At 40.7% G+C, this 26,764-nt stretch overlaps 1 protein-coding gene across 3 annotated transcripts; it reads right to left on the bottom strand.

Annotated features, from left to right (window-relative positions):
* Positions 1-357: 357 nt before the first annotated feature.
* LARP1B (La ribonucleoprotein 1B) lies at positions 358-26,074 on the bottom strand. 3 transcript variants are annotated; one of them, XM_053941596.1, is made up of 19 exons: positions 25,852-26,074; positions 18,652-18,713; positions 17,868-17,927; positions 15,976-16,144; positions 14,424-14,567; positions 12,827-12,970; positions 12,547-12,715; positions 8,613-8,757; positions 8,232-8,406; positions 7,248-7,420; positions 6,709-7,080; positions 5,738-5,858; positions 5,008-5,213; positions 4,460-4,566; positions 3,828-3,985; positions 3,370-3,514; positions 2,770-2,879; positions 2,425-2,552; positions 358-2,219 (listed from the first exon to the last, which is right to left on the bottom strand). In XM_053941596.1, exons 1-19 carry the CDS (start codon positions 26,072-26,074, stop codon positions 2,022-2,024), a joined length of 3,009 nt encoding a protein of 1,002 aa, XP_053797571.1. In that variant the 3' UTR covers positions 358-2,021. The 3 variants fall into 3 exon arrangements, with proteins under 3 accessions (XP_053797571.1, XP_053797572.1, XP_053797573.1); XM_053941597.1 differs by lacking the exons at positions 15,976-16,144; positions 17,868-17,927; positions 18,652-18,713; positions 25,852-26,074 and having other exon boundaries at positions 3,828-3,982; positions 14,424-14,564; XM_053941598.1 differs by lacking the exons at positions 12,827-12,970; positions 14,424-14,567; positions 15,976-16,144; ... (1 more) ...; positions 18,652-18,713; positions 25,852-26,074 and adding an exon at positions 11,528-11,672 and having other exon boundaries at positions 12,547-12,561.
* Between the last annotated feature and the right edge of the window lie 690 nt (positions 26,075-26,764).

Raw genomic sequence — 26,764 nt, forward strand, 5'->3', positions numbered from 1 at the left:
GGTGACGTATTCACTCTCCTTGCCTTACCCCATGTTTATCATTCACCTGTCGTATTTTTGACAAATACCCAATCATATGACAAAAATAAATCAATATTCTTCTCTGGATTCTTCTGAAGAAAGCTGGCATGTATTCCAAGAAGCATTCCTGCCTTTACCAGGCTGGGTTTCCCCAACACCTCAGTGCAGCAGAAATTCCCATGCAAATCTGCAGCCTTCCACTTTTTCAAGTTGTTTTTCTTCACACTTTTTTGGGGGAAAAAAGTTGATATACAACACTGTTAGGGTTTTTTGTTGTTTTTATAAAATTTTTCAAGATATCACAAAATTACACACACTAAAAGCTTAATCTGCACATTTTCCAATGAAAAATTGAAATATCATAAATTTATTACTCGTATATACAATTTCAATCCAAATTTACATTCGCATTTTCATGGGTAGCAAAAGGCATGGATCAAACACAGGATTGAGATGTGTCACTTCAGCATATTTATAGGATATTTACTTCAAATCTTGGTATGTGTTCATTTAAATTTATTTAGAACAGGCCACTGACAAAAGGCTGGATTTTGTGCTGAAATGGTATAAACTGTGGGGAAAGTCACTGCTACCATCCACTCATTTCAATGCAAACATCCATCAATTGTTTCAGTGAGATTCACAGCACAATGACCAGATTCATTATAACCTCTGAGAGCTGTTAGTTTAAAGGTCCATCTATGGCTGTGCAGTCAGTTTAAGGCATCTGTGCTAGACATCACTTTATAACTTTTCTTAAATGGTAACTGAAGTAATTCTGCAGTTAACTAACCAAAAGCTGGAATTCCTCTCACCTACCCCGTAAGAGAAGTTTTTCACTTGGTTTTTCTTGAGTCTTTAAAAACAAAGTAGTGAAGTTAATAAGACATGACAGGTGATAAACATCCCCCTCTTTCAGCTACAAAAATGGATTTGTATTTGAGTAACTTATATTCATGAAATTATCTTTAGACCTGTTTGAAATCATCTAGGCTTAGTGAGCACAATTTAAGCAGAACTTCATTCAGGTATTGCAAAACAAAGCAAATTAAAATTAAAATTTACAAGGAATACTTTGTTTCCCTCCAAACTAATTATTACTTGAAATATGGAGAAAAAAAAAAAAAAACAACAAAATTATGCCTCTCCTGCTAGACTTCATAATCATGAGAGAATTCAAATGAAGACACCTCTCAAGCCCAGAGTAAGAATAGTTGGCTATTTTAACAATCTGCACAAACTGTAGATACTGAATGTTAATTTAAGACACTACGAAATCAAAAGCTCAATTTTCCCCTGTAGTTTTCTGTTGCTTGAGTTATTAAAGAACCAGCACTGAAGGAAATACTTGCAAAACTGTCCCAGTTATGTCCACTCAAACTCCATACTTAATAAAATACTAACTATGGAGACCCTGAAAAAAATAGAAACTCTATCTTTAAATAGAATCCAGAAATGCAGTTTCATATACAGCTGCATATTCTCGAATGTGCTTTTGCAGAAAAACATACTTTTTGATAGTTAGCCTTGAAAGCAAACCTGTCACATAGATCCTTCCTTTCCATTTAATACTCTACATATAATGTAATCTGTTTTGCTTTGGTAAAATACAAATAACAGGGAAATATGGGTAAGGAAAGCACAGTAAATAACATGGGTATACATCATACCTTTTTGTAAGAAATCTGAGCTGAAATGTAAGGCATCCCTCGAAGTATTTTTTGCATATGCAAGGAATGCAGTTCTTTGTAAACAAAAGCTTGAGGAAAGCAATACTGAAGCCAAAGAATCTTCCCTAGCATCCTTCCAATGATCCCATAACCAAGAGCAACTCTCCTAGGGCAAGTGTTTTGGAACTATATCCCATGAAAAAGAGCATCCCATCCTTTGTCTTTCCATACATTTTTAATCACGTAGTAGAGACTGCCTCGCCTTGAAGATCTCCAGATTAGGGGAGTGATGCCAAAGTTGATTCTCGAGGGCACGAGCTCATCCAAAGTCTATTTTTCTGGTACATCACTTTCTATAGATTTTGTGGCTTGCACAGTATTCCCACAGGAAATGCTTCCCAGTGCCTGGGACTGACACGCAGCAGCAGGTTTGGTGGTGGGAAGGGTTTTAGAAGAGTTGGGCTGATGTCTGCGATGCCCTGAATCCTCACCTGGTCTCCTCCTGCCAGATTCTTCACCAATAGGAGGCTGAAAAGGAACATGGGGGACCTGTTAGTGTTCTGTCATAAAGCCAGGTATTTTTTGCCTCTCCACAGACTTGTAGGACTGAAAGGATTAGGCTCTTTGAATTTATCAGGCTGCCATTTCATGAAATCAAGCACTGCTCTCAGATTACCTTGCAGTGAAAATATTAGTACACCCAATATAATTTAAAATAGGCATTGAAACTTACATCCACCCTGAAGTCCTCCAGTTTCTTAAATTTACTCAGGTATTCTTGCAGTTTGGGGTCAACAGCTGGAGTCTTGTGCTGAGAGTATTTCAGATAAGCCCAAAATTTTTCCAGTCCATACAACTGACCTAGTAACAGAAAAAGATAATTTTACTGCTTTACAAAGGTCAAATTTAATTAAAAACTCAATTATTCACTGGTAACTATATTTTTAAGAGAACTGAAGATAAAAAGAATATGAATAAAAGCTGTTTTTGGTTAGTTAACAAGTCAGTGCCAAGGAACTGGGATTATCTTCAACTAATGTTACCACAGTGTGAGCAGTGACAGGCCTGTGATAATTACCAGCTTCATAGTCCCTCTTTGTTTCTTGTTGGAAATCCTCGAATATTCCTTTCCTGAATTTCTTTTCCAGGCCATAGCTGTAAAATCTGAACAAGCATTCCAAGCCGTACCTGGAACAGAACAGAGAGGTACAAAAATCCATCTCACCTCTTTGGCTCAGAGAAATAGAGGTGAGGGAACTGGGTGGAAGGAAGGGAATTATATCCAAGAACTAAATTGCAGTGACAATTTCCTCTGTGGTCATTTTTCTGGTATTTTTGTAAGGCAAGAACCAGTTTGAACAAGTAAAATGAGGTTAAGAATGTCTTCAGCTACAGAAGGAAGGATCTGAGGAGTGTTAGTACAGAACTGACTTGTCATGGTCAACAAGTTACAGGATTTTGTAGAATTCAGAACTGAATACAGGTCAGGAAATGCTGCACAGTCAGCTATTTATCTGCAAAACACAATTATATACTGATTTTTGCATTTAAATAACTTATACACATTGCTATTTTAAAGATTTACAAAAAGCCAGAGGCGGTACTAAAAATGTTCACTGCAGGTGTATGTAAATTTCACAGTCATTGAAAGGAATGGTAAAGCCTCAGGGAAAAATACCTGTAGTGTTCTTTTGCATCCTCTAGAGCAAGCTGTTTGAATTCTTCATACATTTTCTTGTTGAAGTGATCTCTCAGAAAAAAGGACCAGAAGCGAAAAAGTGTGTTCATTTCTTGGGACTGGCCAATTCCCAACCGTTTCCTCTCTGGAAGAAAAAAAGAAAGGGAAGAACAAAACCACTAGTTTAATTTTTCAACAGAATATCTTAAAGTGCCTTGTCTTTAATAAAAAAAACACACCAGATCTTCTGGTAACTTCAGTTCAAATTTGAGGGTGATTTTTTTGGTCAGGGAATGTAAAGTTAAATGGAAAGCAGGGTTCCTAAAACAGAGGCATCAAATAAATTTTGTTTGCCTTTCCCAAGAAAAATTAAGGATGAGGAACAATGGGAAGAAAATTGGTGTCAGACAACATCTGGAAGCTTCTAAAATTTTTAGGAAGTGCATGGAGCAGCTTACCTGTTAAACACCTCCGCCGGTATTTATGGTACACCTGCTGAGTAAAGCCATTTTCCTTTAACAGTTCGTGAGATGGGTGCTGGAATTTGGGAAGAGAATTTGGAGTACAGCCATAACCTGCCAGTGGGGCTCCTTCTGAAGGTGAGGCATTGGAACTGCTGGAGATAAAACCCAACATATTTCTGCCCTGTAAACAGAGCTTTTCTGCAGAATCAGTTCTCACCCACCGTGACCCATGCAAGAGCTGACGTACAGTCACCTGAGGACTGCTGCAGTGCACCTGTGTTTGGGTGCACCTCAAGAAAATCAGATTTTGTGCCAATGTTAAAAATAAAACAGTTTTGGACAACGATCATTAAACATTACTGTCCTGCTTGATTTTAAATGACCACTGAAGTGAACATCAGTGCCTCAAGTAACAGTTACTGCTGCTGTATCATGGATCAGACAACACTGTGAACACCAATCAGCCTAGCTTGTTTCCAAACAGCTCTGCATTTCATATTTCTGTCTATCTTGATCATTCTTTTCTTGCTTCCATTGTATTTATAAATTGCCTTTTATAGCCTTCTTCTCCATTAGTAATGAGAACTACCTGCAAATAAATTTTGAGTAACAGCAACAGCATTTACCTCACAGAGGAAGTTCTTGGCCTGTGGTCTCTGGAATCCATCACCCAACCAACATGGCATTCCAAGGGAGGATTTGTACTGTGCCGTGTTTTTCTTTTTCTTGGAGCCTAAGAAATAAATGAAGGATTTATTTCCAATTTATTATTGGAGCCTAAGAAATAAATGAAGGAAATATTTATTTATTTAATTTGACTTCACTCATTCTCGCCCATTTAAAACAGAGATCTAAAAGTTTTCTATTCTGTTATCTAACAAGTTATAAAGTCACAAGACCACAGTTTCATAACCTGAAGACTAGTCTTATGTAACTAATCAAAAATCTTAAGCACTACAGTTCTTTCAGTAAGGACTTTCAAGGAAGAAGACTCAAAAAGCATTTAATAGAAATAAAAAAGAGAATATGGTAAATATTTTGGAGTTAAGCAATAGGAGTAGAAGCATTTAAATTTTTGCCATTTAATTCACGTTAAACTGTACACACAAACTTGAATTTTGTAGGCTTTTGCTGTTTTGTTCTTTTTTTTTTTTAAATATGTTTTTCCATTTACCTTTACATCAAAGGATCGTGCTTCTTTAACAACAGGGTAGAACCTGGGTGTTTTGTTGGGATCCTGGAGCCTTGGGGTGCGAGGTGTTCGTGGAATGAAGCCAGGGTGGAAACGGGGGGAATCTGGGACTGCTGTTGGCAGTGATCGAGCCATTCCTGCTGTTGGAAGTACTTCAGCACTTAGGAAATTACAGGCCAGCTCCTCTGCTAAATATGAAGGCAGGAAGGAGAAAGTGAGGTGGTTTTACTGAGCTACTTTACAGATACTATTAGCATGTAACCCAGTAAATGTTAATAGTACCACTGTATCGGAAATACCACAAGAGATAAGATTTGGATGTTGTGACTGCTCAGTAATGGTATGATAAAAGTAGTAAATTCTTCTAATCTCATTTCCTTCCATCCCTGTATCCCATAAAAAATGCTGGTTTCTATAAAATGTTTCACAGCTTCAGTTTAACTTTACACATTGTAAATTCCAAGTCAAACAAAGAGCACCTGGTGCTGGTGGAGAGTGACAACAAAGCAGAACAAGTGCCAGCTTCTTGTCATTCAACTGAAACCACACTACTCATGAACAGTTGGCAATTTGAAAAATTAGCAAAGAAAAAGCCCGCTCAGACTGCTGACTGAACCAAAATTAAAATACTGCACAGGCAGAAAGAGTCAAAACACCTACAGAGTTGTTCTTTATTACAGAGATTCTAAAAAACAAATGCTTTCATACTTACCTTTCTGTAACCCTGGAGATCTTGGAGGAACTTCTTGGGTTGGATCAGCAGTTTCTGGTGCAAGACTAACAAATTCATCCTTATTAATGAGGTTCAGCTTCTTAAAGTTCTCGATCTCTTGCTGAATTAGAGAAAGCAAATTGTAAATGCAAAGCAGGGTAATAGATACCATCCTGGGAGACAGATGCATTTCATGAAGAGAAAATAAGCTAGAACTGACACACAAGTACCCACATATCTGTCTCAGGTCGGACATGTGCATGCTGGGTGTGAAAAATCTCATCAAATCATCGTCAAGTCCGTAACAACAACAAAAAATGAAATATTCTCTCTTGCAATTTGCTATTTCTCACTGCCCTCTTCATGTTTGCTGGTTTTCTTGGTCCATTCTAATCTGTATTCTAAATTCTATCTTTTTTTCTATCTCTTATTCTGAACAACCATTTCCACCTTAGTCATCTTGCTTTTGTGCAGTCATGCTCCATTTGTCCATGCAGCTACTTCCTCCTCTTTGTGCACAGATGAAGCCCCTTTCCTTCAGCACTCAGTGTTTGGGTAACTTCATTCTAACTATTGTTCTAACAAACTACAAGGCCAACAGAACCTTTATATAAAACTACTTTAAAATGACTGTATTACTTCCCTCTCATCATCTCATCTCTGACAGGTACCCCCTTCCCCTCTGGGTAAGGGTTTGCAGTTGTTATGAAACAAACTACTCACAGAACAAGAAAACATTGGAAAACTTGAATCATCTCCTAAATGTTACAAAAAATATTCATTCAGTGTTTTGGTCAAGTATGTGGCATGAAAAACTTGGGTTTGCCTTCAGCTGTAAAGACAATTCAGCAGACCTACAAATTACTGTCACTTTCCTGTAGCATTTTACAACTACATAGCAGAAGGCTGAAGTTAATTTGGAAACTGTTTGGACAGGCATGGTTTCCTAGTCAAAAATTAAAGAGAATTACCTTCATGAGGGCATCATTTTCACTCTGATCCATCCACAAATCTTGTTCATAGTAGTACAAGCCATCATTAATGACTTTAGCAAGTTCTGATGTAATTTTTGCACGGCACACACGGTTGCCAGCACGGTCTCCACAAGGATGTTTTTTCACATATGGTGGTGTCTGTGTTACAATTAAAATCTTGTTTACATCCTGATCATCAATTTCATAATCAGAATCGCTATCTGACCAATCAGTAAATTTATTTTTCCGACACTGATTTTGTTCCATCTCTTCATCAAACAAAAATTCAAGTTCTTCCTGTTCTTGTTCCTCCTGAGGTGGGGGTGGCTGGTGTTGATATGGTGTTTGATCAGGTACAGGAACAGTCTCCTAAGTTGGAAAAGTTTTTATATTTGAATTGGATAATGGTTTTCCAAACTTCATTGCATTCTCAAGCATCACATATGTTAAGATGTTTAAACCTTGGTTTACAGTGTAACCTCAAAGTTGGTTTTGCATTTTTTATTTAAACATAACATAAAGGTTTTTGATTTTACCTTTAGCTTGACAGTGGATGCACGATGCCTCTTCTTCACTTCTATCCAAGCTTCAGAGTCCAAATCTGGCAAACTTGTGGACAATCCTTTAGACATTGTCTGAAAATTACTTGATTCAGCATTTTCCTTTGGACTCAGCGGGCTCCCCACTCTTGGAGAACTTGGTGCAGACTCTAGCAATAGAAAACAGTAGTTCAGTTCCTGTTGTGGATTGCTTTGGTTCTATTTTGTTTGTTTTTCAAATGTTTCACTGGTCTTTCTTTTAACCACAGCTACCATTTTTCTACCTCTCTGCATAAACATAACACTGATAAAAGAATTTTTCATTTTTAAGAGAGCTTTTCAAAGTCTACTCAACATTTCAGAATAAAATAAATTCTAAGAATTTCTTTCCATGTAAAGTTTCTTCATGGAAACGTTCTTTCATAGCCTGTGAGACATTACGTGGTGTTGAGGAGAAAAAAAAGAGCAGCATCATTAGGATCGTGTTTTCTCTGTGTCATTCCCTAGCTTTGTGGGTGGGTGCCTAACTCCATCTTCATTCTTCCCATTTAATTTCAGCCAATGTTTTAAGAAAAGATTCCCTTGCCAAGGGTTGTCAGCAAACAAATGCATCTCCCTATTAAAAATGTGAATGAGTTTCCCATCCAAAACAAGGATGCCCCAAATAAAGAGTGAACTTCCAGCTGCCTCAAAAATGAAGCAGAGTTTAGGACAAGTTTAATATTACTATTACTAATTCCACAGGACTGTAGCCCACCATTCTATATTCTGGAGAATAGTCACAGCCATAACACACAAGAAACATTTTTATCTGCTTCACATCAGCCACGTGACTTGGCAAGTGCAAGGCTGGCAGGCAGAGCAGCTGAATAAACCATTACCAAAAGTACATCTTCTATTATGAAATCAGTATCATGAGGTAAATTTCCTAAGCTAGACAGACAGCCCTAAACTTATGTTTCTGTAAAATAAATCCTTTACCAGTATGAGAGCCAAAAGTTTGGCCTGGTATGAATTCTGGACAATTGATGAGCTGAGAAAAGTCAGTTGGAGGCAGGTTGCATGGAGGAGGACCTGGAATTGGCCACTTTTCTGGATCAACCCTTTTTCTTAGTTTCTGATCCACAGTTTCAACTTCTGTACTGTCCTTTAGGGCCTGTGTGACAAGCATGTAATAACATTAAAAACTATCAAAACTGGGAAAAAAAAAAAACACAAACCACCAACTTGGCCACTTACAGCCTTTTTATAGAATCCTTGTCATTACAAACAGAAATTTTTCTTAACTTCATAGCTCTGAAGTTATGAAAGTACAGAATTAACCAAGCAACTTTTCAAATACATCCTTATGAATGATTTTACCTCCAAAATGAGTGCAGCATTTGTAGTCAGAGCTTGCATCCGACGGAAACTGGCAATCAGTGACACAGGCAGAAATCCTTGTTGGTCCATCTTTCTCCTCAGGAAGAAGTCTCTCTCCAAATTTTCTGTGCTGAAATAATACTCACTGCAGAACAAAACATACAAACCTGAGCTTATTCTACAGTTAAAGAAAATCCTAAAGCAGCAACCTAGATTCCTTGTTAAAGGCTTCCATTAAAAAACCAGTATTTTGACATCAACAAAACCATTCTTCAGCAGAAGACCCAGAGAGCAGCAAGCATGCTCGACAGGTTAAGACAGACTTATGACTCAGTACAGCACAGAGAGGTAAAAATCAAAGCCTTGTTACATTTGCACAACCAAAAACTACACTCCAGTTTTCCTTCACCCACCCCCTCCCTCATTACTTACATGGACAGAAGGAAACAATATTGTCTTGGCCTCCATAGAGATGAAGGACAAGCACTGCTTACAGTCAGAGCATAAGCTGTGACCCACACAGCAGTACCAGTTCATCCTGAACTGCATCTTTTATTGTCCCAGTTTCCAGTGCATTGGAAGGCTTAAGTATCCTATCTGAGTGCTGAGGCACAGATAGATACCCTGAACCATTAAGCATGCTTGTGAGAAGATGAGGAAAAAAACAGTCATGTTGTATTTGGCATGAAACTCTACCAAAAAGGCACAACAGTTCATGGAGGAAAAAAGTCTTAAAGAATGGATGATGTTGAAGGACAAGGACATTTCAGGAATCTGGTAATACCACAGAGACGAGGGACAAACAGTAGAAAGACAAATTTTCAACAATTAAGCTGCTCTAGGAAATAATCCAGGTGCCAAGATGTTTTATACTTAATGAAGACAAAAAGTAAGGAATTCAAATCGTGATCTGTCACACAGAGCAAGGGAATGAGAAAAGGTCTTATGGAAAAGAATGGAAAACCCCCTCAATTTACATGACTACTGAAATCTAGGCCTTTCATAGAGCTTACACATCATAGCATGATTTTGCACAGTACATCCAAGGAATTCCTCATCACATTCAGAAAAACAGGGACTTAGTGGAAAGCAGTTAAAATTGTGTGACAAAAATAGAGGTAGCGCAAAAGGAAAATGAGAGTGTATTAAAATGCTGAGGAAAAAAGCCGCACATGCAAATGTAAAGACAGACCATTCTACTTTCAAAAAAGAATAAAACAACGAGTCTCTCCACTGAAGCTGAGATCAAGGCCAAAGTCTCTAAGAGCAGGGCACTCTGATGCCATCACTGACCCAAGCAGCACCTTGATACCATTTCTTTCTCTAAATTTTGTAGCTGAAGAAATTTGAAGGAAAAGCTGGCTCTATGAAACACACAGATCACACACAGAATATTCCGAGCTGGAAGGAACCACAAGGATCCTCGAGTCCAAGTCCCAAGTGAATGGCCCGTGCAGGGATCAACCCTGAGACCTTGGCAGTATCAGCACCGTGCTCTGACCAACACCCAGCTCCAAGCCCATGAATTTAAAGTCTCAACGCTGGACAAGACAGGACAAATGGAAACACTGCTATTAAATCAAAGCAAACAGAAAAGAGAACAAGGCTTTTGGAGAATTAAGCTCTTACTCAGAGCCAAGTATGATCAGTGAAGCAACTGGGCACAAAGAGATAGTTTCTTTCAAGAATATCCTGTCTACTGTTCTGAGCTGCTACATTCCTTTTCCCCTCCCAGAAGATAAGCAAGCACAAATGCCATAAACCAACATTTAACTAGTGTTACCTTTACAATCATACAGTAAAGGTAAAATCCTGTAACGATTCACCTAGTTAAAAATTCCACAAGCAGAAATGGACAATGACTGAACTTGACTCAAACTGCCTCACTTGATGTCCATCACTCTAGAAAAAGGAATGTGAAAGACCATTAATGATAAATGAAGACAATGCACAAGTTTGCTCCAAGTAGAGGGACACACCTAAACACACACATCCCCTCCAGCTTTTCTCTTCTTCCTTTTCCTCAGAGTCTCTTTCCTTATTCTTGAATTGATACTTGAACTTTTATTCATTTATTTTCTAAAGCAAGAGGACTTTTTAAATAGATTTCTGCTGCACATTGCAGAATGAGGAGCTGCTAAGCACTGAAACTTCTCAGGCTGACAACTTCGGCCTGTGGTTAAAAACATAGAAGATATTTTTGTATGCCAAATATTTTGTATCCAAATATTACTCTTTTGTACATCGAGCTGGTTCTTGGGACAAGCATAAATTGCTTGATAGCAATGTGTTTCTTCCTGTAATTACAGTTCAATTCAGTTGGACAGTGTCTAACATTTTTCTCTATTAAGCAGGTAAACTTTTAAAATTTATTCACCCACTAGGATTCAATCTCACTTCTTTAATATATCCTGATTTTTCTTGGACTCCAATAGGAACTCTGAGACGTAACGATTTTGTGTACCTTTATTCTGTATATACTTCCTTCTTTGGCATAGTCACTTTAATATTTTATAGCTAAATTATGAAAGGCAGACAAAACCACACCAATTTAGAGGCTAATAATAGGTAACTGAAGAATAAAGTCTGTTTCCCATCATTATTAATGTGATAAAAGAAGGGAATAAATAAAAACTACTTTTTTTTTGTCTAGGGAGAATAAAACTAGTGAAGTTCTGTTCTAAATCTGCTCAGGAATCTCCCTCTCATGGAAAGCAAACTCCATAACCAAAAGCCTTAGGAGTTCACACCAGGCAAGCAACCAATGGCCGTGGTTATCCAACCATGCCAAGTCTTCTACCAGCACCTGCCAACCTCTCGGTGCCAAAAGGGAATACAAATATACCCAGAAGTCAGATGTGACCAGTGCTGTAACTGACATTTTTCTCAGCAGAGGGGACATCACCATGTCCTACCTTAGCAGGTCTGGATTCTACACTGCATGCCCAGAAATCTGGCCAACAGTGGAGTGGCTGTGATCCTCCCCCACTTGTCTGAGGACAGTGAAGGCCGATTATCCTGACATGGGGGTACATGTCCACTGTCAGGTCTCATAGGGGCCTGGCAGCAAGAGCAAAAAAAGACTGCAATAGAAGTTTTGAAGTTGATAGCCACATGTCAGATACTTTCTGCCCTTTAAAGAGGCTTTTCTCTTCCTTTTTGCGTCAACTGTAACAAAAGAAGCGAGAATAAAATAAGCAAGTTGCTGTACGGAACACGAGGGCAATCAAAAACCACCACAGAGGCATCGCAGAGAAATGCAAGTACAGAGGATGAAATATCTGCCAGTGGTGGAAACTGTCTCTTTAAAATGAACTAGTGCTTTCCAGGCCCTTTTTGACTTGTCTCCTGGTGATAATCAGTCTTCCAGATGGTTTCTCTTTGCCTAATGGTATACACAAGAAAGTAAACATTTCAGATCATTGAAAAATCAAGTATCATTGCAAAACTACTCCCTCTCTCTCTCAGTTACATGTTTCAGGTGAAACACACTGAAAACATCAAACTAATGAGACTTCTCAAAGTGAAATTGAGAGCAAATAGGGAAAAACATCACCCAAGAAGAATTTTACAGGCAAACAGACCAACAGTACTCAAAAGCACAAGCTCAGAGACATCCATATCTCAATTACATGACAACATAAAGAGGGCTGCGTACCATAAATAAAGCAGTTATACAAGTTAGAGCCAGGCTACAGCACAAGATGTAGAAACAGCTTCCTTAAAACTCCTCCCCATTACTCAAGTTTTTCCACCCACCAGTGAATAAATTCAAGCTGACACTAGTAATGGTCAAAGTTAACTCAAAAAGTTGAGCTGCAGTGCCTTAATCTCCAATTTGACATGGATAATAAGGATTCAACACTGTTTGAAATGAGTTATTTTATCTTAACTAGACCTCTGAAAATATTTATACATTAAGCAATCTACTTACATTTGGTGTTTTATATATTCCTTGAGAAGTGCTTCATCCACAGAATACATCTGCACTCCTGTTGCATCACCATAGTAATAAATCACACCAGGGTTAAGCTCAGGCTGAAATACTTGGTCAATTCCTTCACCATACAGTTCTTGATAACCAACTGAATAGTCAAAGTTCACTGCAACATAAAAGAGAACATAAAATAACAACATCAGAAAATGAAAACAACAACATTATAACCAAACATTATTATCAAACTTTTTGCCAAGTATCTGTTGGATTAGCATACTGCTGGGGTTTCCTCTGCCTCGTCCTCTTCCTCTGCTTCTCCCCCTTCCTCTGCCTCTGGAGAACCCTCGGACACTGCCGCCCTCGCTCCTCACGCTGCACACCTCGTCATGGTCGTCTCTCTTGTCTCTATCACGACGCCAATCTTGATGAGAAGAAGAAAACACAAAATATCTGCAATCACAATGAAACATCCTGGTGCCTCTAAGTCCCTCATATCACCAGAGTTCTCAGCCTGAACCCTGGCAGCCCACAGCCTCAGCCATGCTGAGGTGGGCAGAGCTGAAGCTGCAGGAGAGGAGCAGGAAAGGTGTGCCAGCCCTGCCAGAGGGTGGGCCAGGCAGGAGGGGTCAGCAGCAAGGAGGTAATGGATGGACTGGCAGTCAATCCCAAATGCTTCTGAAGCAACTGGACACCCTGGTGCCAGCTCAGAGGTCACAGTACCCATGATCAGCTCATGGCAGGGAGGAATGATCACAACAGTTCAGTCTCCCCCTGTGGACAACTCCCACCACTACTGGAATGAGAGGGGAATGACAGAATTGCAGAATGGCTTGGGTTGGAAGGACTCCTAAAGACCATCTGGTTCCAACCCCCCCTACCATGGGCAGGGACACCTTCCACTAGACCAGGTTGCTCAGAGCTTCACTCAGCCTGCCCTTGAACACTTCCAGGGATGGGGCAACCACCACTTTTCTGGGTAACCCTACCGGATCAAACTGAGAGCAGCTAAATTTAACAAAGGACTGACTAAAGAGATGTATTAAAAATGTATTTAAAAATCTTGCTTTAGCAACAATTCGTAGTGAACTCTACACATCTATGTTCGTACACTCAAGTCCTGTCAAATAAGACTCTGAATTTACAGAGAATATAATCTGTATGTGTGTGGTTTTCAGTCATTTGACCATCCTAAGAAAAAATTGCTGAAGGAAGTGATAACTGGTCAAAGTCCTCCCCCACCCCCATCCATCCATCAGACATGCAGATCAAACTCTCATCCATGTTCCTAAAATGACTTCACAAATTCCATATCAGTAGCATCCAGTACATATTATAATGAGCAAACATTCAAACTGGGAATGTATATTGCAATTTTAAAACTTAAACCAACAAACTTCCACTCAGCCTAAGATTTCTGCCACCTCACCAGCTATGCTCACAACACCTGAGGACCAGAAGCAGCACCAGTTGTGGTGTTAGTGCAGCTTTTTACATAGCTGTGCTGAGAAATAGGTCAGGGAGCTGAGGGAATCGGTCCAGCATGAAGGAAAAAACAACATCAGCAGAACTGCCAAAGCAGAGTTCAAAGTGTAGCTCCACAAGCAGCTGCTCTGGTAGCAACAAGCTGTGGGAATAGCAGCAGAGCAGACACCTTCTGAGGCTTTTTCCAAACTCTCTTCATTGTAAAATTGTGGGACAAGATAGTGTAGGGTGCCATGAAGAGGAATATAATATAATGATTATATGCCTGCTGGTCACTGGCAAATATAAACACCAGGTTTTACCTACTAAGTTTCGACAAAAACTGCCAGCTCACATGCTATTACACTTTATTTGCCACCAATAGCAAGACCCAGAGAGTGAGAACTACTTACTTCTTGTCTCATTCCTTCTGTTGTTATGAGGTATCAACTTGTTTGTTTCCAGCACAAATCTGGAGCTCATTCGAGAGCCTGCTCTGTCTTGACTGTCTGACCTCACATCGTCCAAGTGAAGCGGCACCCATTTCTGCTTGTTACCTTGAAAAGTTAATATATTACTCTTTATTATACTAATACTTGAGGTTTCAGCTCCTGAAAAGACTCCATAGAATTTTCCTTGTAAAATTAGCAACAGTTAATTTCAAATTTTAAAAAGTGGGAGAAGCTTAACATTGAAATTTTAAGATATTACAAATTACTAAATGATTAATGCAGTAAACAAGAATTTCTGAAAATGAAATATAAGCTCACCTAAGTTTCAAATATAAGAAATAAAGGCAAACATTTTATTTAATGGCTTTTCAGATGCTCCATGATCAAGAATGTACAGCTATGTCAGTGTTAAATACAGACAGTAAATTCCTCGCTATATAATTTCACAACTTGTATATGAAACTTTAAGATTAAAAAAAAAACATATAAAATAACCACCACAATAAAGATTTCAATCACAAATCATACAAATTTTCCTGAGAATTTAGCTGTGGTACCGTACTTTCACCTCAAGATATTCAAAGTTCATTCACATGCATCAAAAATTACTAGCAAAGCTTTATTTTGTTTTATTTCCAAGCTGACCTAAATTATCCACCAACAAGTTATTTAACTAGAATATTCATAGGTATTGTATTGGTATTTTTTTATGGCTAAGAAATATAAGCACGCACATAAAATGTTTTCTCTGTACTGGGTGGGGAAAGAAAAACATGTTTTACATGTGGAATGCTTTGCTTTATTTTTCCACTTAGACTGAAAAGATTAAAAGCGCTGTAGTTTTTTTTAATATATCTATGTATATAGGAAGATTAATAAATCTGAACAGCAAAGGTCTTTAGGGTCTGGAAAAACACCAGCAGGGAAACCAGACAAAAATAGCAGCTGATCTTGAAACTCTTTTTGCTGTTTCTCAAGCCTTTTCCAATCTCCTGACCAAATGAGGTTTGTTTCCCATTTTGAGTGTAACAGACTGGATCAAAAGGAAGCAAATAACCTGGTTTAGTCCTCAAATGATAACTTCAATGTGCAAGCTAATAGCAGAGCATGAAAATGGAAGTGTTGGTGTATATGCAGTAACACACACAAACACACATATATATATATATTAAGTTAAATTAACACAGTGCTACCTATCAAGGGAAACAAAGATATCAGAGACAGAAATGGCTTGTACAGCCATAATGAAATCTTCCAGAAATCCTCAGAGCTCCAAGGACCAATCAACAGGGCTTTGTGAGCTGCTTTTCCCCCAGAATTCCTACTTGACTGAACAGAAGGCTCCAAACCCTGAGGGAGGCAGCTGGCTGAGGCTTCTGTGCAGACACCAATATATTCTGTATTCACCCAGCAAATGCACATCATGAGAAGTTTTATTGAGTCACTCAAATGGAATCAATGCAGCTGTATCAACAGTGACTTACGGCATTATATGCTGAGTACCTAAACTCACCTTTTTTCCTTTGGTTATTAGTTTGAGCTTCATCTTCACTAGTGTTATCTGCTGGACCATCTGGCTTTGCCTCCGGATTGTCCTTGATTCCATTATTGCTTTTTTGATCAGATTTCTCCTCCTTTTCTCTTCTATTTGTTGGCTTCTTACTATGACTTACAGTCTTACACTGTAAGAGACACAGGTAATTATTTCTGGTAGTACAGCCGCTGATACTAGGAGGTGCACATTTCCTTCAGCTATTAAAATTCCTTTTTTACTACCTGTTCTGAGCCCCTTCAGCAGGGTGAACTTTAAAAATTGTCTTGGTTTGTGAAGTCCCTTTATAAATAGTTTTATTTTCTGCTAACATGGCAAGAGCATAAAAAAGGGGAGTCTCACAAGTATCTACTGTTCAGACTTATTATCTTTAAAAAGCTGGGCCCACAGAATACTGGGAGGGAGGGAGGGAGGGGATTCTGCCCCTCTGCCCCACTCTGGTGAGACCCCACCTGCAGTGCTGCCTCCAGCTCTGGGGTCCCCAGCATGAAAATATGGACCTGCTGGAGAGAGTCCAGGGGAGGCCAAGGATGGTGAGAGAGCTGAAGTTCCTCTCCCATGAAGATAAGCTGAGAGCTGGGATTGTTCAGCCTGGAGAAAGGAAGGCTTCAGGGAGACCTTTCCATGGCCTTTCAATGCTTAAAGGGGGATTACAAAATGGGGGCAGACTTTTTAGCAGGGCCTGTAGCAATAGGACAACGGGAAATGGCTTTAAAATAAAAGAGTTTCAGACAAGGTATAATAAGAAATTTGTCACGATGAGAGTGGTGGAACAGTGGCACAGGCTGCCCAGAGAGGTGGCTGGATGTCCCTGGGACATTCTGGGAAACATTCAAGACCATGCTGGATGGAGCTCACTTGATCAAGTGGAAGATGTCCCTTCCACTTGGGCTGGGGAGGCTGGACTAGAAGACCTTTCAAGGTCTCTTCCAATGCAAATCATTCTATGATCAGATATAATTTTTACCTGCAACATGGGAAGTTTTGCAGACATTTCTGCTAAAGAGAAAGAATTTTCCTATGTTGTGGAGACAGCTTTGAACCTGCTGGAATACATATAGTAGATACTGCAGTACTGTGCTATAATGAGTCTGGAGACAAAGCCTTTCCCTAGACGAATAAACTAAGTTTAAGTACAAACTGAATGTCATTTTGTTTTACAGACACTACATGAATTTGGATACTTTCAGCTATAAAATGCATATTGTTGAACCCAAATGTTGTGGTTTCCCTGACTAAGACCATGTAAAAGCACCACAGGGATGCTGCTGCAGAGCTACAGCACCATGAAAAGGCACCTCAGCATTTGCAATAATCTGCGCTCTCTTCTTGTTTTAAATAGCATCAGAGAGGTCTAAAATACACTATGCACTTATCACTTGAGATAAAGAGAAATTAGGATAATTTGACAGAATAGATGTTAGCTTAAAACCCAGAAGGGGAAAAATATATCAGAGGAATAAAATAACTAAGAATAACTAAATTGTGTTCAGACAATGGGCACAAAGTGCTCTGATCCACAAGAGAGGGCAGCACGTTCACAACTCCAAAGGCCTTCTCATCTGTGCATAAACAGCTGAAAACAGCAGAAAAGGTAAATGTAACTTTTTAAACAGTGGAGTTAAAAAATAAGGCACTATTTAATGCACATGTCCGTGGAACACCACTAACAAATTCCAGTACCAGTGCAGACAATTAAGCATGCACCACTATCCTGAATTACTGACTACTGACAAAACTTCTACTGAAACCCTACAACACCCAAAGCACATTCTGGGGGGAACAGTATGAAACAGATAAGCCAAGATGGTTAAAAAAAAAAAAAAATCCTGAGGATTAAAAAGGACACTTACTTCATTGTTTGCTATTTCGCTCGGGGTCGGCCAGCTTGCAATATCGCCCAAATCATCGGCCTGCAAAAGTGACAAACAGTTTATATTCCTTCCTTGACTTAGCCCTTTTTAATATAGGAAAGATGTCAGTCATGGCTCAGAGAGCCAGACTACCCCCAGAGCAGAGCTGTCAAAAGTAGCAATTTTTAAAAAAAACAAGAAATACTACAGAAACCAAACACACAACTTTTGAAAGAGTTTTGAGCTCACATCAGACAATTGTCAGATTAAATGTTGTCTTACACATATGTGATTAAAAGGTGTCTACTGCTCAAGGCTTTCAGTTTTTGGAAAACCTTGACAGCTATTAACCAATCTAAAAGGGGTGGCTGTACATAATTTTAGGAACTTAATGTTTCAATGGAAGGACTCAGTGTCTCCTGTTGTAATGGTAACTTTATGCACATAAAGGACACTCATCGTATAAGATGCAAAGAGGATTTCCAAAACCAATCAAGGATCACTTGTGCTCAAGTGATGCTGTTTCTTTGCAGCCCCTTCATATTTTTATGCAATCCCACTGATTTTTTAAACAATAATGCCTTTCTTTATCCCTCGTCCATACGCCGATTTAGCAACTCTCCTAATTTTAATTTCCCTTTTTTTTTGTCTCTGTGTTCAAAATTGTCTATTACCAAGGCATAACATAGCACTTCTGCTTGGAGCTCCAAAATACCTTCTATCTTTTTATTAGAGCAGTATCAGCTATTTATCATCCTGAATATTTACAGGCAAAATTACAAACCTTGCTGCTTTTTCTTGTCCTGGGTTTTCCCGCTTTTATCACTTTAGTGGAATTTTGTAGTTCTGAAAAGGAAGAAAAACATTTTCAGGTGAAAAATTAGGCTGCACTTTAAATGAGTAATGCAGGTATGCGTTAACAACTCTGCCATGACTACACCAAAGTGTTTCTGAGGGCTTGATATCAAAGTCAATGAACTTTTTTTTTAGTGAATAAAGTCACTAATAGTACACGACACTGAAAACTCACATTCATAATAAGGGCAAGTCCTCTGGCAAACCAGGTGTACAAGATGCTGCCTTACTCCATATTTAAGCATTTTTTTTTCAACTAAGAAGGTCAAGGCTATGTCAAAATGCTTGTATTTTAACCTAACAAGTGGCAAAGAAAACCCCTGATACACATTTAATAAGTCCTCCTATTAAAAGCTATACTTAGCAGGCAGAATTTATGAAATATATAATTATGCAAGCAAGGGGGAAAAAAACATAAAAACAATTATATATTCCCAAATGCCTAGTAATTTTCTTTTATAAGTAATTACTCCAATGCCAAATAGAGTTGAGCCGTATAGCTCAAAATCAAGCCAAAGTAAAACAAAAAACAAAAACCAAACCAAACCAACAAAAAACAAAGGAAAATATGTAAAGAGAAAAATACTACTTAGTTAAAGCCTAAACATTATAATAATGAACCCATCTGATCTCCTGAGCAAGAGGAAACCATCTCTTAATTTCTTCTGTTAAGCCCTGGTTCTCCCAGTGCATGTCTTCCCATAGAGATGGGAGTCACAACCATTCCTTGAAACCTCCCATTTGGCGTTTTATTGCGTGACGAGCTTGAAACACTGAACGTGTCTGAAATCACAAGTGGATTATTTTATACGGGGATAACATCACCTCCTTCAGCCCTTATCTCTTTCACATCCAGTGACTAATCTCCCTTATCAGGGTTCCACACTGGGAACCCCACCCTTGTGCCCCAGTGACTCTGGAAAGCCTCTCTCTCTGCTTCCTGGAATACACAGCGAACGTTACAAGCACAAACTAATGCTTACTCCACATTCCAGCCTAAATTTTAATATCACTTATAGCCATATAAATGATGAGTTTCATGTATATGCTTCATACAATTTGGACATCTCACCAGACACAAATCCAGTGAATCCTGACCACCATTAGCCAGCAGGTTTTTGCCTCTCCTACAGATCTGCTTTTTAAAATAAAGACAAAACACACATCTCAATTAACTTCAGACTGAGAGCTTCAAGAAACACACAGTGACCAAGTAACCCTAATTTTCACTTGCCACTCAGTAGTAAACTAATTGCCTTTTTACAAAACAAGACAAACAACTGCAGGGGTGGAGCAGCAAACAAATTTGTAATTCTCTCCAAGAGAGAATTACCATGCAGGCAAACTGAGTGCCACGGCGTGGCTGTAAACACACATCTCTGTCCAATTACCTGACTGAAGCCCTTTTTCCACCTGACAGCACTTTTACTTAAATTGCTGCTGAAGGACTGTTCCACCAGAACTGCTGCTCTGTGTGTCAGCAGGGCGTAGCAAGGTACCCAGAAGTGCAAGACTCATTGTTGCTGCACTGTCTTAGTCATAGGATATAATTTATTCCAGGTGGCAGGAAAGGCTATCTGAATGGAGCAGAATGAGACCCAACTCGTTTGAAGGACTCTCTCTTATCTGAATGGAGTAATCCAAGACTTGGAAGATGCATTTGCAAGCTAAACAAAAAGAAAATATTAGGCAATGCAGCGCCTGGTGTATGATGCCCTTTTGGAACTCAAAGGGCTGGAGATCTCATCTCACTCTGTACTTCCCCACCTCCACAAAGCTCCTTGTCCTCCCAAAAGAGCCATGCTCAAAACCAAATTTACAACCAAATTTACCAACAGGTCCTTCCTGGCCGGCTTTCTGGGGCTTATCACGTGGGAGCTGGACTTCAGTGAGAAGCATGAAAGGGAAGATAAAGGGAAAGGAAAAACAAGAAGGAGGGTGGGAGAGTAAAAGAACATAACATGAGATCACTGAAAGGTTTTACCCAGGTCACATCTGTTCTGTTGTCATGAACAGGCCTAGAGCCACAAAATACCTGAAAAAACATCTGAACACAGGCAAAACACATGTTCAGATAACAGCCCTCTGCTTAACATCACTCCAGGGTTTGGTTTTAACATCTCATAACAGTGTTGGGTACCTAGAAATGGCATCTTTAGTCCAAATAAACTATTTCACTTGTTAATTCCAACACAACTGCATTAAAAAATGGTTTGTTCTGTGCTATGCTACGAGGAACCTGTTAATAAGTGGCGTGCTGTGTCAATGAAGGAATTCACTGATCTTCAATGATTTTACTCTCTGGGTTTCAGAGTTTTGAGAATGTGGGAGAAATAAATAAAGTATGAATTTAAACTGCCTCAAGGACCAGGCAGTTTAATTGCCAATGATCATCTTTTAATCACTGAACTCCATCCAGTAGAGATGGCATTCACATGAAAACAGAAATCAGCCTCCAAAGCCATTTTTGTTATGGTTCTTCCAAGTTTCCTAACAGACCACATCCTAACAGGAGGTACTTCCTGCAGAAAGACAAGGCTGTACAAACATGCCAGGAGCAGCATGTCAAGATAAATGGAACAAGTCTGAAAAATGAAAGATGAATTTTGGAACCAGCAAAACTGCAGCAATCCTCTGGGACAGCAGCAACAGAGAAGGAAAAGCAGACTGGATGGCTGAGGAGAAAGGTTTGTACATAAGATCTCTCACTGAACTACCCCTGATCACAATCTCAATAGGGTCACGAGACAATAGGATCACAAGTAATAGGACTTTAAAAAGGATAGTTTGAAGCTCTGCAAATAAATAATCAGCAAGTAATTTTTTCTGATGGAAAGGGAAGATGATATTGCCAATTTCTTCTGAAAGCAAAGTCTATTAATATAGGTGGAATGCATTCTAATTTTTGATACAAACACTGTTTATGCTGTAAGGCTTTCTAGACAATACTCAGGTTTTATTTTTACTTGGACTGCACGTGTGTTCCCTTTTGTGAAGGAACAGCACCACATAAATACCAGAAGTGCTTCAGGGAGCAGATAAAATCACTCAGCTCTTCAAAACTTAATTGGAGCCTGTGTGTTGAACTTGTACAATATTTTTCTTTCAATGCTCAGTTTGAAACTAGACAGTATATTCTATTTCTAAACAAGGTATGCTATGGTTATATCTATTGTTTTAACAGATGAAGTATTGCAAAAGTAACAAAAATTATCCCTTGGAGAATACAATTAATTAAAATCCAGAGCATGGATTAGAGCAGAGATTCTGCAAAACAATAAAAAAAATCTGAATTACTATCCTAACATTCTGCCCTACAGGAGTTCTAGGATTTTATAGCAAAAACTACATTAGATTGTCAATCTCCACAATATTTGAACAATTAACCAAGGCAGCAAGTTATGATACCTGCACCCTTCCACCTATTTATGTTCAAAACCCATCAATTTTTCAATACAGCAAGCAACAGGGGGCGGGGAAATCCACAATACATGATTGATTCACCATGATGCTATTTATTTTCCTTAGATTTAATTTCTCAGTTTGGTTTTTTTCTTAGCTTCTTCATAGAAAACTGCAACTTGTGACTCAATTTCTACCAAAGTTTTCATGGTTAAATGTAGCACATGCCATAGCACAGGGAGGTGGGTTTCAGTTTCATAACAGGTCTCCAGTTTAGAAACAAAAACCCCAGACAAAAAACAGCCACACAAAATTACACATGCTGTTATGTACAACTAAAATACAGGCAGCAGCTTTGTATGGATAATGTTTTTAATCCATTTAGGGTTGAGAAAATTGTCAATTCTGAAACTTCTGATAATGCTTTGAATAAGTTTTAGATACTACTATTAAAACACTCCATGAATTCATAAGAACTAATGAGAACACCTGACTTAAATACACCCAAAAGATTTGATAATCAGATAATTTATGAATTTACCCATCTAAGGTTTGCTATTCCGAGCAACACAGTGTATCTTCACTAAACTGTACCTTTACAAGCTGTTTTGCTATCAGGCTAAAGCAAATTGATTTATATAATAGCACTACAGTGAAATGGTTGTGCTACCAAAATATCAAACAGATAAAATGTAGTTTTTGATGCCCCGAAATAAACACTATAAGCACAAAATAAAAGAATGAAGTGTGCACTTATTTTAATTAGCTACGTCATTCAAGCACACACTAATAGGCAAACCTGCTTCAACCACTTCAGCAGCACAAGTATTTTGCTTCACTGAATATTTTCATGAACTTCATTAACAACTTCTGAATAATCATCAAATAAGTCATTAGAGACCCACATCAGCTATACAAATCACACAAAGACTTGAGAACCTGTCATTCAGATTACTTTTTTGCAACCTCACAATAAGGGCAGTGCTGAAGGTTTCATCAGATGAAGAGGTGGGAGAACTTTTGAAACAAAATTATTTCAACCACTAAACCCTGGGTGATTTTTTTTTTTATGTGGAGGATGGAAAACTCACAGTTTCAACCTAAATTGAGGACTTAGTGCAATACACTGGGGAGGGAGGCACATCTCAGAAGCACCTTTCATCACTTGGCAGCCTCTGTTAAAGCTCACTCCATTCGATCATGATAACCAGGATTAGAATCATGGAATCACCAAGGTTGGAAAAGACCTCCAAGATCATCAAGTCCAACCTTTAACCAAATGCCACCTTGTCAACTAAACCCTGGCACTGAGTGATTTCTTGAACCCCTCCAGGGACTGACACTCCACGCCTCCCTGGGCAGTGTGTTTCAAAGCTTAACCACTCTCTCAGGGAAACAATTCTTCCTGAACTAGAGAGAAGCCTATTAATTTCATGAGCAATTTTATACCTGATACAAGTCTTTCCCCACAAGTTAAAAGCAGATGAGGATGTAAAAGTAGCTTCTGAAGTTATTCTGAAATTACTCTGCTTAAAGGTGAAGTTTAATGAAAGGCTTGGTCAGAAACACTGAACTGTGGTAACAAACACACCATGAAAAGTTCAGATATGTTTGCATTGAGTGTTTCGTTTACTGAAAGGACTAAAACCCACTAAGGTATCTGAGACAAAAATATAATCAGTTGTAGTAACAAGGCTTGGGCCGAATTTCTGCCAAAATGCTACATTTTCCTGGTAGTATCAGGTGACATTAACAGTTTGTTTCAGTAACAAGAACCAGGTTTGCCTCTATCACAAACCAATCCCATGATAAATTGAAAGTCCAAAGATGACAGGCTGGAGCCAATTTTCTCAAGTCTGTAACTATCACTGAACATACCATAGGTGCACATCTCAGGAAACTTTTAACAAATTATGCCAGGATCAACAAGTCTAGCAGGATCCAGTCACTGCTTTGATGTGAGATCCTTTTCCATTTTATTATTCTCTTTACGGATAGTTCTACATTCCATCCCAGTAGTATTTCTGCACATCCACTTATTATTTCACATGACTAATTTCCATACTACAACATTCATAAGGGCCTAGTGTGACAGATGTTGCTTTGCCAACGTGCAATTAGTTTCTTCAAAATACATCCCTTGTTGCGGGTGGAGGCACATGGCAATTTCTTCCTTCAAAGAAGGATCAGCTGCTTTGCCTTTTGCAAGGGTAAGAATGGTGGCTTCCAAACCAAAACACACACCCTAGCGTGTGTTCTTCACCCGTGCCACTTCCAGCAACGCTGACTCCCTTATTTGCTCAGTTACACACCTGGCCACTGAAAATTATGTTCTAGTACAACTCCTCAGCTTAATTATTAATTCCATAAATGGTAGGCACAACTTGCAGGAGAAAAACAACGTAAGGCTCTCCAAAATCACAAAATGAAGTATGAATGCATGGCTTGCTGCCTCCTCCTTCCTTCAACAGCTATTTGTGTGCTTTATCTTTGCTGGAAAAGCAAACTTTACAGAGGTGAAGCACTCAAGGTGCTAACACAAAAAAAGCAGCTTTCCCACTGCTTCTGATGTAGCACTGTTGCTATTGCTGCCACAGCAAGCTAAACAAGTGGCAAGTCCCCTTTCATGCATGAAGCAGACCACAAGCTTCTGCCCAGCCAGCTGGATTTTGGAAGCTGGGCACAAGCAGGTACTTAAGTGCGCGTCAGTACATGTAAACAAACGAGTACAGATAATAAAGATGGGTATATATATGTTGCCAAAAGTTCTGCTCTTCAGTCAAGTAGAGATTTTGTGGTCTGGAATATGGTCTCCGTTTGTATGACCTGTACACTTGAAACTGTAAATTATATATTTCTCTTCGTCAAGGAAGTACGTGTTTAATTCAAGGATAAAAGTGACTGTGAGATCACAAAAAAGGTTTGTCAGGTGCCCTCGGGAGCAAGTGCTGAGATTGAAATTCTCGGGAAGCACTGGTTGCAGCATTTATTTTGAGGTCAGCAGTTTACTTGAAGCCAAGAACAATACTCCAAGAAGCTACAAACTTCTAGGAACTCTTTGCTAGCCTAAGCATAAAGCCTGGCAATTTCAAGTTAGGCCCTTGACGACCAGCTTTGTAAAGCCATATGCCCGTTCAGTCAGCGTGGTGCCCATAAAGCAGCTTTATCTTACGTGGAGTGACTTAAGGCCAGGAAATTATCCCATGGATAGTATCCCTATGTAAACACACCAAATCCCAACAGCGAGCGAACTGTCTGCTTTGGTCAGTGCTTAGAGCCTCCGCAAGCCCATTCTGGAAACCAAACCCAGCTAACGGATCGTTCCCAAGGCCTTGCTACACAATTATCCAAAAAAGAGCTGCGGCAGAGCGGCATTTCTAAAGGAGGCTAACAGAGACGAGTGGGCGAGCAGCCCTCTCTGCGAGCGCCAGGGGCCGACCGGAGGTCACCGCCGGGCCGGGGTGGCCACTCGCAAGCCCCGGGACCTGCAGCCAGCCCGGCGCTCCCGTCCCCGGCCGTGTCCGCCGCCCCGAGCGCTGCCTCCTGTGCCCATGTATGTCAAACCCAGCGCGCCCGGCCCGGCTCCAGCCGCGCTGCGCTGCGCACGGGCCCGGCTCCGCGGCCGCCGACAAGCACGCGCTTTTCCTTCCTAAAAACACCAAAAAAACCAAAACCAAAACCACCCCGGTGCCATCAAGGCGCCGCGCACACGCTCCCGGCCCCGCACCTGGGTCCTGCGGTCCGAGCCGCCCGTCCGGCCCCGCGGGCGGGGAAGGGCTGTCCCGCCGGGCTCTGCGCCGCGTCCACGCGTTCTCCTTGGGCGCCGGGGCTTCCCTGCTCCGGCCGCCCTCCTCCGCCACCTCCTCCCCACGGGGCGAGCCGGGCTCGGGCTGCCGGGGCTCCTGGGCCGCCCCCCAGCCCCGCCGCTCCGACACCTGCGCCGCGGACATGCCCGGCCGTGCGCCCGCCGGAGGGGCCGCAGCCGGGGCGGCCGAGGCGAGGAGCCCGCGGCGGGGGAAGGGGAACCCGCCTCCTCTCCTCGGCGCCCCGCCCCGGAGCCGCTGCCAGCGCCCCCCGGCCGGGCCGAGCGCCGCCGGCTCCCTGCTGCCCTGCGGCCGCTCGCTGCCGCGGGGGGCGACGCGCGGAGCGAGGGACAGCGACAGCGACCGCGACCCGCCGGGGCCGCCGCCGCCTGCGGAGGGACGGGCGGCGCTCCGGGCGCGCTGCCTCGGCCGCCCCGGCCCCGCCCGCGCGGGGGAGGGACCCGGGGCTCTCCCGTGCGCCGTGACCTCACGCGGCCGGGAGGCTTTCCAGGCCCTTTCGGACATTTCGTCTCCGCAGGCCTTGCCCGCACCTGCACGGCGCGAGGAGGGTCTGGATATGGTGGGCAGGAGGATGAGCGCGTCTCGTTGGTGCGAAGGGGGCTCCCCGGGGCACAGCATCGAGAACGCGCTCAACAGGCACGGGAGAACGTACTTGAGGTCCCAGCAGCGAGGGAATCTCGTATCATTTAAGCATTCCAGCAAACAAGTACCTCTGCCATCACACCATCTCTCCTCTGCGTTTCTACTCTCTGCCAAAAATCCCCCAGAAAATCATCTCACAGTAGCACGTGCACTCATTCCAGGCTCACTGGTTCT

Source organism: Vidua chalybeata, chromosome 4 (genome assembly GCF_026979565.1).
Source record: "Vidua chalybeata isolate OUT-0048 chromosome 4, bVidCha1 merged haplotype, whole genome shotgun sequence".
Classification (NCBI taxonomy): Eukaryota; Metazoa; Chordata; class Aves; order Passeriformes; family Viduidae; genus Vidua; species Vidua chalybeata.